Here is a 12,742-nt window from a genome sequence, read left to right on the forward strand (position 1 = left end):
GGGTGACATTTTTATGCCCTTATCCTCTAAGTGGAAATGAAATCGACCCACAGTACCCTCAGTGGCCTTTTCATTCATGCGGTGGGAATACTGTTTGCAGCAAAAGAAATGCACAGATTTTTTCACGTCTGGGTAGTGAGTCCCTTCTCCATAATGTTAAGTTGTAGGGGGCATTTGGCTGCCAACATTTACGGGGTAAGAAGCCTGATAGTTCAGTCTGTTTTTACTTCTGTAGAACAGTTCCCTTTCCAGGGATGGTCACTAGTCATTTTACCTTGAACAGAGTTAAGGAAGTTAATCTGTGCTGTGGACGTTGACCTTGCACTGTGGTGACATACATGAGATTTTGTTCTGGTTTCAGGCTTCCCGGTACCAGGGCAGGCGGGTGCTCCTGGCTTTCCTGGTGAAAGAGGCGAGAAAGGTGACCAAGGGTTTCCAGGCACCTCTTTGCCGGGACCAAGTGGAAGAGATGGGCAACCGGGCCCCCCCGGGCTTCCCGGGCCCCCTGGACAGCCAGGCCACACGAGTAAGTACTCTTGGGGACCATGGCATGTGGCGTCTCGTGTAGGACAGGTGTCAGGCCAGAGCTGCGGGGCGCAGGGAGGGCACTCAGAGTTCAAGTGGTAACAAAAGACCGGGTGTCCGAGGATTGGTGAGTCATTCATATCCCACTGAGGTATCTTTGCAAAATTAGTCATGCTGCAGAAAGGAATAGTAAAAATCAAACAGTAAAACTGGTTGAAGGAGTAAGAACTATGTTAAGCAGGCCTGAGTCTCCCAGCGTCAAAGGGAAAAAGCAAGGCCGTTGAATCGTGTGGTTCTTCCGGAAAACAGAACACGTTCTTGTTCCTCTAGAGACACAAACTAGTACTAAGACACACACACGCACTAAGAAGAAAGGGACTGCAGGGGACAGTCTGTGTGGTGACCGAACGGATGACCTCACATAGAGGGGTATTTTGCGCGGTGGGTCTCTCGTCAGCCCACTCTCAAAGCTGAGCACAGAACATTAAACTCTTGATTCAGTTAAGGGGGTCCTGTGATCCCAAAGTGATACCAGTGCAGAATGTAAGACAATTTCAGACAAGGTCATTCCAGTGGGAATACGTTCAGGTTTTCAAGGCAGGTCCTGCCGTGTCACTAGCAGCGTGTGTCCTGAGAGCGCCTGAAACCCTAGTCTTCTGTGGGGCTGACCTAAGGGGGTCCACATGCAGCGGGTTCCAGGCCGTTTATTTGCTAGAATTCAGACACATCATTAAGAAAAGGAGTTCTCATGGATGAGGCTCCATGCAGAGGGCAGATGTGGACTGGGGCGGGGGGACAGTGGATTTCCAGGTTTGAAGCTTCACTGGGAGAAAGGATCAGTGTGAATTTTCTTTTTTCTTTTTTTTAAAGATTTTTTATTTATTCATTTGAGAGAGAGAGCGAGCGAGAACATGAGCCGGGGGGGGGGGGTGGGGGTCAGAGGGAGAGGGAGAAGCAGGCTTCCTGCTGAGCAGGGAGCCCAATGCTGGATTCGAGCCCAGGACCCTGAGATCATGACCTGAGCAGAAGGCAGATGCCCAACAGACTGAGCCACCCAGGTGCCCCCGGCCTAGTTTTTTCATGTGTAAAATAAGGACGATGGTGTGTACTTTGCAAGGTAGAAAGGAAGTAAGGTACAGGACAGGACTAATGAACTGAAATGTGCTTTAGGATCATCAAATCGATATTTTATCAGTGAAAGCTTGTGGTGAGTGATCAGTTGGGTGCTGTGTGGGTCCTGTTTTCGAGTTAACATTCTAGGATTGTTTTGAAGGAAGCTAAAGCGGGGTTTCCAGCTCTTACAATAGCCTAAAAGCAGTTTGGTATTACGGTAGAGATTGAGTAAGAGGGGATGCAAATCCTCTCTTCGGGTGGTGGGAATGATCCTGTAACTTTTAAAAATCCATTTCAGATGGAATTGTGGAATGTCAGCCTGGACCGCCTGGGGATCAGGGTCCCCCTGGAATTCCGGGGCAGCCAGGGCTCACGGGCGAGGTTGGAGAAAAAGGTAAGAGATGCTGATGTTTTAAAAAATGATTATGCTTGGATGGGATCTGTTTCTGCATGTGGGTGGGCGTGAGCACGTTCTTCCTGTATTTGGAACTCTTGTCCAAGTCCATTCCTAGCATGTGGCTGCCCACGTGAAGCTCTGCCGGGGTGTCCCGACGTGGGGCTTCTGGGGGGGGGCTTGGGGGGAGAGAGCATGAGATGCCACCTGGGAGGCAACAGGGGGCCATGGCCCTGACACTGTCTACATGGTCAGCAGATTAAACCCTCAGACTGATACCTTAGCGTGATCTTTCGGTTCAGAGTTTGAGAGTGCCCTTCTCAAAGAGCAAATGTCTTTCTTTTGAGCCGTCACCGTCGTGTGCCTGCAACACTCACCACCCCTCCAGGCCCTGTTCCCACAATCCGTGTGAGCACATCAGCTGCCCTGGGACTGCCCCCCCCCCCCCCCCCCCCCCCCCCAGCATTATCGTTACTGATCTCCAGCATCTGCTGTAACCCCAGCCCAGGACGCATGGTCCTCTCTTCACTGTCGTGCCCACAGTGGGTTCTCACCGTGTCCGCCGTCCTGTCTGAGCGTGTCCTACCCCTTGGACAGTCCAATGATGGTGTGTCTCTTAACAGCCGGAGAGTAGAGCGACTAGGAGTCTGCCCCCAAAACCAACCCCGTTGGGCACCATGGCTGGCTTTGGATTGCAAAGCCTCTTCCTCTTCCAAGGTCTACAACACAAATGCTGCATGAAAACAGTTGCAGCTAACACCTTAGAATTTTAGATTTCGGAGGTCCCGATGGATACGGTCTTAGAAGTCATCCCAGAGTGCCAGGGGGCACTCAGTGTCAGTGACTCTCTCTAGTTACCAGCTGCTTAGTACTTCCTGAGCTGGGCTGTCCCACCTTACGACGGGGTCAGGAGCTTCTCTGTGCTGAGACCTCCATCCTCCTGCCGTAGCCCCACCAGCCCGCCCAGCCCTCGGTCGGCGGTGCGTCTCCCCATGAGCGAATCCCATGGGGCCCAGAGCTCAGCTGGCCGCCAGCCAACTTGCACTGTCCCCATCCCATGGGTGGGCTCCTGTTCTGCCTCGCCCGCACTTCAGGGACTTGGGCTGTCTGTGTGGGTCCTGCGTCTGTTCCCGGCAATGGGTCTGGCCAGAGTGGAGCGTGCAGGAGTGGTTCACGTGTGCATACGTACCCCCGTGTTCCCTTTGTAGGTCAGAAAGGAGACAGCTGCCTCATCTGTGACACAGAAGGACTTCGTGGGCCCCCTGGGCCGCAGGGCCCCCCAGGAGAAATAGGTAAGACCCCAGACGTGAAAGGGACCAGGCCTGAATTTTCTTCCGTCGGTTGGAGCCTTCACAGGGAAACGCATCTCGCGCCATGAGAGACCTCAGTTTCTACATTCAAACCAAAGCCTGATAATGAGATTTTAAGTCAGGCTTCCGGGGTTTGTCCACTTTGTGGAAAATCATCAAGCTGATCTAAAATTTGGCACCAAAAGGTCAACAGCCTACGGTTCCCTCAGCTCCACAACCTTCGTTCCCTCAACCGAAGTGAAGGGCATGTTTCTGGCGGAAGTGGTCCTGGGGCTTGGGGTTGGGGGGGCTCTTGTCACCAGCTGCTTCAGTGGTCCTTGTCCGAATTTGGGGTCACTGCTTCCCTTCTGGAGCCCACTGTGACCATTCTTGTTACTACTCTGTGGAGATTCTTCAGACACCGTCCACTTATGTCAAGATATCTGTGCTCTTGAATCTGGAGAACGAAAGTTTTGGGGTTTTGAGGATGTGTCTCAGGCAGTAATGTGCTGCATCTCCCTTGTCTTCTGAAAGGTTTCCCAGGACAGCCAGGGCCGAAGGGCGACAGAGGCTTACCCGGCAGAGATGGTCTGGAAGGATTGCCTGTAAGTAAACCTGAGTTTGCGTACTTATTAGACGTTGCCTCCAAGCCAACTAACAAAGGTGTCTATTGTCGCGTTTGCAAACACAGCCTTTGCTGTATGATTTGGGTGCTGGTCAAGTGTGGCTTTGTCGAGCAGTCTAGAATTACTCCCCGTGTCCTTCGCCTGACGATGAGCAGGACTGTCGAGTCCAGAATCTGCATCTCACCTGCCTCTCTCCTCACCTGGTCAGAATTCAAGTGCCACGTACCTGTGTCCAGGTGCAGCCGGATGCTGTGTGTCACCTTCCCACAGGGTCTCGGGGGCTCTTGAAACAAATGGTGCCACCAGGAGCCATCTGCAAACAGTTACACCCGTTACTTAAAAACAACGTAGTAAGTTCAGAGCCAGTATTCTTGTGGAGAAATAGAGGATCACCGGCCTGTCGCCTTTGAGGAATTCCACATTTGTTTATTCTCTCACAGAGACGTGTTTTGAAAATTCCTATCCGCCAGTATCTATTGTGAAGATGCTTTTCTAAATTTATAAATGAAGTAATCTCGGATCGACGTGAAACCTTACAGTTAAATGAAAATCAGCTCCCCAGTTTTCCTAGTTTGTTTAAAAAAGAAGCCATTGAATAGAGGAGAATAGTTGTAATCCCGAGCATTGAAGGGCATTTTATTGCACGTAATCAGCTCTGTTTCTAAAGCGCGTAAACCTCAGGGCCTGGTTCTCGTATTTTCTTTGTTCTTCTGAGCTCTGTAAGCGTCAGCCACTTTCCACACTTTCTTTCATTACTGCTTTCCCTTTTGCTTTTCTTTTTTCTTCTGTCACGATGAAAATAAAATCTTTAGCATTTTATTCCTTTTTGATGTAGCTCTTTAACATTTGTGATGTTTAAAAATATTACTGGCAGCTTCTATAAAAGCGGGTCAGGGCAGAAGTGAGTTGAAATGGCACTGAAGCAGCTGGGATTGAGCAATCGCTTCCTCCTTTGAAGTTAGATCTCGGGATTCTGCTTCCAGAACTTCCCTGGTGCCTGGGGAGCTAAGTTACAAGTTGCAATTGTTTAAAATATTTCTAAATAAATGAGAAGTTCACATAACTGGGAAGCCCTGACTCTGGTGGGGATCAAAGCCAGAAGCGCTTTGAAGAAGCAGCAGAGGATGCTTTTAACCTCTGGACATGGTCTTTATCTACTTGGCCTTCCTGGAAACTTCCTGCCTCGACTCTGCCTGAAATCCCATCCAGACACCAGCCCCCCAGCCCCAAATCTAATAAAAATGGGAAAAGAGAACGGAGGGAGAAGGACAGTTGAGGACAAGTCCTGATGAAGAAGAAAATAAAGCCAATGCACGACAAAACTTCTAATCCCCTGCCTTCCCCATCAGGAGCTCCTTTCTCTCTGCAGACGGCCAAGTTTGTAAAAACAGTTTTCTGGGTAAATAATTTAATTGAGCAGGTAGTAATTTCTCTTGTATTTGAGGCTGTCCCGTAGCTCCACAGTTTAACTGGCTCACAGGTGGGGCTCTCTCACTTCGAGTGAGGCTGGGGCTGCATGAGGTGCCCGCGAACCCCGGAGCATCCTGGAAAGTAGATGAGGATGAAAAGAGATGAAATGCTCTGATTTCCTGTTTGATTTGGATAGCGTTTCTGTGACATGTCCTTTTGAAGGCCGAGGGTTGGATTTTGGGAAAGAGGGAGCGGCACAAGAGGCTGGCTCCACACGGGGACCTGGGTGGGTTTCGGGGCCATCGGGACGGTCAGTTGAAAGGAGCTGTGACACCCCGCGGTGGCTGCGCTTGTTAGAAGCAGACCATATAGTCGTTGGATCTCCTCCAATTTATGGAGCCAAGGCGAGGTGTTCAAGGCAGCGTTTGATTCCTCCTCGTTTATGTCAAGAAATGTGGATCCAAAGACCTTTGAATCGCTGAAGATTAGGACGTTCTGTGGCAGAGAAGCCACAGGAGGTGTCCTAGGGTCAAGATGTCACCTTTCAAAAAAAATATCTAGATTTCTTCCTTGAACGATAGCCTAGCCGGCAAGGTCACCATTATCAAGATAAAGAGTGGTATTTCCTCACCGTGTGCTCGCCATCCTGGAAAACTGTATTTCTAGTCTGTGAATAATCACCGTAAAGTAACACTGATCCTTCCAGGTTGAGAAAAATACACACTGGTTGTAATTTCTTACATTGGGGTTTATTTTTTATGGGTGAATATTGCCTGGTCAACTTCTCCTTCCTGCAATACCTCCCTAGCTGCAGACGTTCAGGTCACAAAGTTAGAAAGCCTTAGGCCTGCCCTCAACATCTCCAAAGACTGGAGGAGAGAAAGGTGCGCAGGGAGGAGAGTTTCTGTAATGAGGACCTTTCGCTCCACTGTGGAAACCCAGGACACGTGTCAGGGAGGGCTTCACGGAGGAGTCGCAGCTTAGCTGGGATTTAAGGACGCACAGGAGCTATGTTACCTCGAGAGAGAAAGCTACAAGAGACCACAACACCTTGAACTAAATAATGACTTTTCCACGACCCCCCCACCAAGGTCTTGGACGGTCCGCTCCCTCACCTGCTGGGTGGTGCTTCTGGTGTTTTGCCGGCGCAGCTGGGCTCCGAGTCCAGAGTGGTGTGCCGAGGGCCGTGACGCATGGTGGGTGCATAATAAACGGTCCCCATGCTAAAATCTAAAGATCGTGTGAATTTGGGTCTGTCCCTTGTCTTCCAGCTCCTTACTCTGTGTTACACACCTACACAGAAGTGTGTGGTCACATGTGACTCACATACATCCGAGGGCCGTTTCAGAGGGAGTGTGGGAGAAGGAATTCAAATTAAATGAATTGTCCAAGAGTACAATCCTGCCAAGTCAGCAGGGAGGCTGAGCGATTTCTTTCTCAGGCCTAAGGGAATGAGTACTTGGGACAAGTATTTGAAAACCTTGTGAACCCCAGTTCTCAGGCTAGAGGAGAGACCATCTGTGGGTGTGGGCGTTCCTTGAAGATTTAACTTTCCAGGAACTGGAAAATGTGCTAGGGTGTGTCTCCTGGGAAAGTCCGTTCTCTTTTGCTGACTGCTCAGAACAGTGGTGATGGGGCTGGCCGGCGCTCGCTCCCCAGACTCTCTGCTTGCTGTTGCCGTCCTGCCCTCAGACGCTTCACGCGTCTGCACCTGGAAGCCCTTTCTCTAGTTCTTGGTCCCCAGAAGTCACACACTCAGCAGCTTCCAGCACTTGCTAGAATGTTCCTGTGAACGTTAACAGTTGGAAGGAACAAGCAGGTTCTCTGGGGACTGTCCTCCAAGCTGGGTGCTTGGTGCCACACTCATGCCCCCCGCCCTAGCCTGGCCTCTGTTTGCAATACCCAGTGAAGGCTTTTTTTTTTCAGGCATTGTAAGAGAAACACAAGAAGTGAGAGGTCAGATCATGGCTTTGTCACAGAGCTATTGGCTTGCTTCTAGAAAATAAAATAAGATTGAACATAATGCTGTTTTTCAAGGAGGTGACTTCTCAGTATCATTGTTGGCTATGTAACAATGCTGCTGGCCTATTTTGTGCACTGATGTCTTCCATTTGTTGCTCGTAGGGCCCGCAAGGCACACCAGGGCTGATGGGCCAGCCGGGAGCCAAGGGAGAGCCTGGCGAGATTTACTTCGACGCACGGCTCAAAGGAGACAAAGGAGACCCAGGCTTTCCAGGACAGCCTGGGATGCCAGGCAGAGCAGGGTCTCCTGGGAGAGATGGCCATCCGGGTCTGCCCGGCCCCAAAGGCTCCCCGGTATGTTTATTTCCAGAGTTGGAATGCCCACTTTATAAGCAGATCTGCAAAGAATGAAGAAATGAGCTATTTGCATCGTAGCTACATGTTTAGTGGTCCTTGGGGAGACTTTAAGTTTGCAAACGTAGGCGTTGATGATGTTGACGGGAACAGTGGGGGGACAGTGCACGGGTACCTTCTGGCGCCTATGTGTTGGATGTTCGCATGTCAGATGGGACGTGAAGTTTAGAGTTAGTGGCCTGCAAGTTATCCTTGAAAAGACAGTTCCAGATACAAATACTTCACTCTGTGAAGGGTGTCCTTGTGTGGGGAGGGAGGGTGCCTGCCCAGCATAGACAGGAATGCTGTGTCATTTATTAACTGCCAGTTGACCTTTGTAGAGGGGGAAGTCAATAAATAGCATAAGCCAGTTAAACTCTGATACTTATTTACTACAGATGGTGGAGGGATGTGAGATGAACACATGTTGGTATGTCTGCTGATAACGTTTCTTTTCTCTTTGCGTGTCAGGGTTCAGTAGGATTGAAAGGAGAGCGTGGACCCCCTGGGGGAGTTGGATTCCCCGGCAGTCGAGGTGACATCGGCCCTCCTGGGCCTCCAGGGTTTGGCCCTATTGGCCCTGTTGGTGACAAAGGACAAGCGGGTTTTCCGGGGACCCCTGGATCCCCAGGCCAGCCAGGTGAGGCCCGAGGACCTCAGGTGCACAGAGCACTGGGCTCCACGACGTGGGGACAGGAGTCTGGTGTCCCTTCTTACAGGAGGTGGCCTGGCCTGGGCCCTACTGTAGCGATACCGTACCTTGTGGCCTCATGTGTAAGAAGGGCCCGGTGATGTGTAGAATCTGGCTGCAAAGCATCTGAATTGATAGATGCTTTTTCTTCTCATGAGGATGCAGTGCTTTCCAGTTCAAGTGGGCCTTCTCTGTGGAAGGGATACCAACATGAGCTTGTTTTTTTTCTCCTTACCTATTTTCTGTGTCTCCCTGGTGAACAGTCCACGTTGGCTTCTGTATGTTCCAAACCGGGTAGTCTCACCTCTCCACGGATGGGCAGGTGCCTATGGGCTGATTCCGGGTGGTCTTTGCCTCACCGTTGCTGTTCAGTGAGGGGCTGACTTCGGTCACTTGCGCACCGTGTCTCCGTTGGGCCTGTGTGCCCAGTGGTGGGGCGGCGGCAGCCAGACAGGCGTGGCCCTGCCCTCCCGGTGCGCACTGCTGGGGGTTTGGCAGAGCACGTGGTGCGAGGCCGACACGAGGCTTTCCCACGGACACGCTCACTCCCCCTTTGCGCCCTGCGTGTTATCAGGGATGGTGGTGGTCATGGGGTGGCCCCTGGCCTGGCACACGGCAGGCTCCCAGGTGCAGGTCGTGGAATATGCTTCAGGCTAGAAACCGATCACTCCCGTCGTTCCCTGGCCCCCCCACCCTCCTCGGGCTGCAAGAGCAGAGGCCAGGAAGGGCTTGGGCACCGAGGAGGGAAGGAAGAGTGCAGGGCTAAGAAATGTCCTAGAAGTCCTAGAAATGAACAGAAGGACTTCGGGTGATTACAGTTGTGTGACTGGTAAAGCTTGAACCACATAGTAAGTAGCTGTGTGACCAAGCTAGGGAGGAATTAGATGACATACTTGGGGGAACACGTTCCAGGACCCCCGTGGAAGCCTGCAGCCAGGACAGTACTGAACCCCGCATACGCTAGGTTTCTCCCGTGCATACAGACCTGTGACAAAGTTAAAATATAAATGAGGCCCGGGAAGAGATTACCAAGAACAACCAGGAGCAAAATAGAGCACTTACAACCACACAGTGTAATGAACGTCGTGTGGATGTGTGTGTCTCTCGCAATATACCTTCTCGTCCTGTGCCCACCCTTCTTCTTGTGACGAGGGGACGTGACAGAGTGTCTCCGTGGTGAGGTGACGTGAGGTGAATGACGCGAGCACATATGCAGCGTCCAGTTACCATGGACCTCCTGAGCCACGCCACGGTTGACCGTGGGGAGACTGAGACACACACAGTGGAACTGTTGATGGGGGGTGGCGACTGCATGGCCTTTGTGCTCACTGATCCGCCGATTCTGTCACAAGCCATATATCCAGCCCAAGTTTTATCAGTTCCTATCCCACTGGGAACCATTACTTGCTTATTACATGATAGTGTCAGATTCATAAGCTCTTCTGTACGGGGCACGTTAGCCTGTCTTTGTTGGAAGTGCAAGCATCGCGCCCTACTGTATTTCTTACTATCATTCTCGTTGGTTGTATGGCTCATGATTACCTAGCACCCAGTTATGACTCCCTTGACCATTGTTTGTGGCTTAGCAAGGATCCCAGAAATGTTTCTTTGGTGACTCCTTTGGGGGCAGAGAAATAACTGGGTTTGACCTAGGAAGACACCCCCCCGCCCATCTTGGAAAAGGGACCTGTGATCTCTTCCCCATAGCTCCTGACTCCAAAATCAGCATCTCAAGTGTTCTTTGGATCTGAAAATTTGCAGAACCATAAAAAGGAATCAGGCGCTTCTTGGCCAGAAACTACCTTCAGAAAGACCAACTGGGGCACACACAGATGCATCCTAGCAGGAAGGGAAGGAGGAAGGTTCCTGAAGGAGGTGTTGACAGTGCTGATGGTCAGCTGTCTGCATTCTGTAGACTTGCTTGGCCATCCAGACCCAGGCAGCTTCTGGATTAGAAACGCAGGCTTCTTTGATCTGTCAGAGCTGTGTTTACTCTGGTGACATTAAAGGCTTGTTCCCAGGGTGGAACTGATAGCAAGTATGTGTTGGGGTCATTCGGTTGGCATTTCTCAGAGTCTGCAGCGAAAGAATGTTTTGGCCGTTCCTGGGAAGCCCCATATGTCTTGCATTCGTATAGGGTGTGTGGAGAGTCCGTGCACACATCCTGGAGGTGACCCCTTTGGTCTTGTCCCGGCAGCTAAATCCTGACCCCCAGTGGGTCTCCCAGGCACGAGCACCTGGGGCTGGGCTGCACCTCGGGCCCGGGCTGCTCCAAAGGGCACACGGCTGTCCAGCTACATTCTTACGGATTGTGCTGATCACCCACTTAGCACGTCCCACCAGATGAACGTAATTTAGGGCTGCCCCAAAGCAACGTAGAATTGGTATTGTCTGATAAATTGAGGGAGAACGCTAAAAGTGTTTTGACTGTTCCAGACAGGCTAATTAAGAAATTACTCAGGGTCCTCTCATTTCTTGTTGTTACAGATTTTCTAGCTTTTTGTGACTCTTATTTTGGACTCTTAGGGAATTCATGTGTCAAATATCTAGGTCCTTTTGGCTGTAAATTTTGGGGAAAAGAGGAAGAGCTCTCTGTGAAAGATTCTAGAAAAGTAGAGGTAGGAGGTGGAGGTATGCAGGTGGGGCTGCTCTGTAGGTAGGCAGTGTGCTGGGGACAGCACATGGGCTCGCTCGCTGCGTCCTCGCTCAGGATGGGATGTAGGCTCTCATACCGTGTCTTTGCTCTTCCCCTAGGTCCCAAGGGTGAAGCAGGAAAAGTTGTGCCCCTACCTGGTCCCCCTGGAGCACAAGGACTTCCGGGACCCCCAGGCTTCTCAGGGCCACAAGGTACTTTTAACGCTCTCGTTTGCCTGGAGTTACGCTTGGAACAATGACAGGTTTTTCTCTCACTGACTATTGGTCTTGCTCACAACAGGTGACCGAGGTTTTCCTGGAACCCCAGGAAGGCCAGGCCTCCCAGGAGAGAAGGGCACTGTCGGCCAGCCCGGAATCGGATTTCCAGGGCCCCCCGGCCCCAAAGGTAAACCTGCAGGACAAGCCAGCCCCTGAGGGGGGCCATTGCTCTGCCCACGGCCCATTCGGGCCCCCGCCGTCGCATCCGTTCCCTGGTTGGTTGGCACCGAGGGCCGTGGCCATTCTGTTCATTCCCACGAATCCTAGGGGAGAGGAGGCAATGCATGTAAACACACTGTTTGAGTTGGTGACTTGCCCTTCAGGGGAGCTTGCGGAAGTCTGGAGGATAGCGAATGCAGTCACCGAGGCGGTGGGTTGGCGGGGAGGGGTTGAGACGTCAGGACCCGGCAGCTGCCCAGGGAGCTGGCAGAAGCTGCATTTCAGGGTGTTCTCCTCATCAGCGTGGGGGATGCGCAGAGCTGCCAGGCCCCGCGCCAGGCTGGGTGTGGGTCAGCGGGAAGGGAGCTGGGGAACATGAGGGAGGGGGCTTCACTCTCAGGGGGAGAAGGCCCCCACACCGCAGAGCCTGGGTCTGCATGGGGTGCTGACATGTTAGAACCAGAACTTCTTTCTGGAAACAGTAAGGCGGTCAGGAGGACAGTTTGACTGCTTCTGTTCCTCTCGTGGGTCTGTCTTCCTGTGGGTGGGCCCTGACGTAGACTTGCCGTCGTGGACCTCGGTCCAGGACTGAGCAGGCGCTGTGTGCAATAAGGGACATCTCTTTCCTGCTCGGGCCGGCGTCCTGACCCCAGTTTTCCTGGCCGTGTGTGCAAACCTAGTGGAAAGAGCTCTCGAGGCTCCTAGCTTCCCGTCCAGAGGCTCAGCCTGTGTCACACCTGCTGGCAGAGTTACGGGCCTGCACACCCCTCCAGGTGCTGCATTGCACCCACACACGCACGTGGCCACGTCTCTCCGGCTTACAGGGCAGAAGGCCCTTGGCGACCCTCCCAGTTCACAGGGACAGTGCTGAGGCCTTCTGCCTGTTCCCGAGCCCCACCCTCTCCCCTGTGAGCACCATAGCGCCATCCTGAGAGGTAGAAGAGTTAGCTGGTAGGGTGTCCTTGTTGGAGGCTGGCTGCCCACTCAGAGCGGCTTGGCGATGCGCACACTGGTGGGCGGTTAGGTCCACTCTCTGACGAGACCCCCCAGTACCACAGCCCCACAGCATGTGTGACCTCTGCATACTTACAGATCACCGCGCGTCGTGGACCTCTGCATCCCACAGGGGGACCTTCATGCACAGTAGAGCCACGGGGTAGCTGTTAGCCCATTGGGCCTTTTAGGGCTGGGGCCCAGTCTCTAAATGCCCCACGCGCCTTTGGTGTGGCGCAGCTGCGTTCAAGAACCCATGGTCTGCAGCGGCGCT

General features: G+C 52.3%; 1 protein-coding gene across 1 annotated transcript in view; it reads left to right on the forward strand.

The window, feature by feature from the left end:
- COL4A1 (collagen type IV alpha 1 chain) overlaps window positions 1–12,742 on the forward strand; it is a 136,187-nt gene that overhangs the window by 97,242 nt on the left and 26,203 nt on the right. Inside the window, exons 21-28 of the mRNA XM_021695995.2 lie at window positions 362–526; window positions 1,937–2,032; window positions 3,241–3,324; window positions 3,856–3,926; window positions 7,482–7,673; window positions 8,184–8,352; window positions 11,158–11,250; window positions 11,339–11,443. Of these exons, the coding sequence (XP_021551670.1) occupies window positions 362–526; window positions 1,937–2,032; window positions 3,241–3,324; window positions 3,856–3,926; window positions 7,482–7,673; window positions 8,184–8,352; window positions 11,158–11,250; window positions 11,339–11,443 (975 nt within the window). The remainder of the gene's footprint in view (window positions 1–361; window positions 527–1,936; window positions 2,033–3,240; window positions 3,325–3,855; window positions 3,927–7,481; window positions 7,674–8,183; window positions 8,353–11,157; window positions 11,251–11,338; window positions 11,444–12,742) is intronic.

The sequence above is a fragment of the Neomonachus schauinslandi genome, chromosome 3, assembly GCF_002201575.2.
Source record: "Neomonachus schauinslandi chromosome 3, ASM220157v2, whole genome shotgun sequence".
Classification (NCBI taxonomy): domain Eukaryota; kingdom Metazoa; phylum Chordata; class Mammalia; order Carnivora; family Phocidae; genus Neomonachus; species Neomonachus schauinslandi.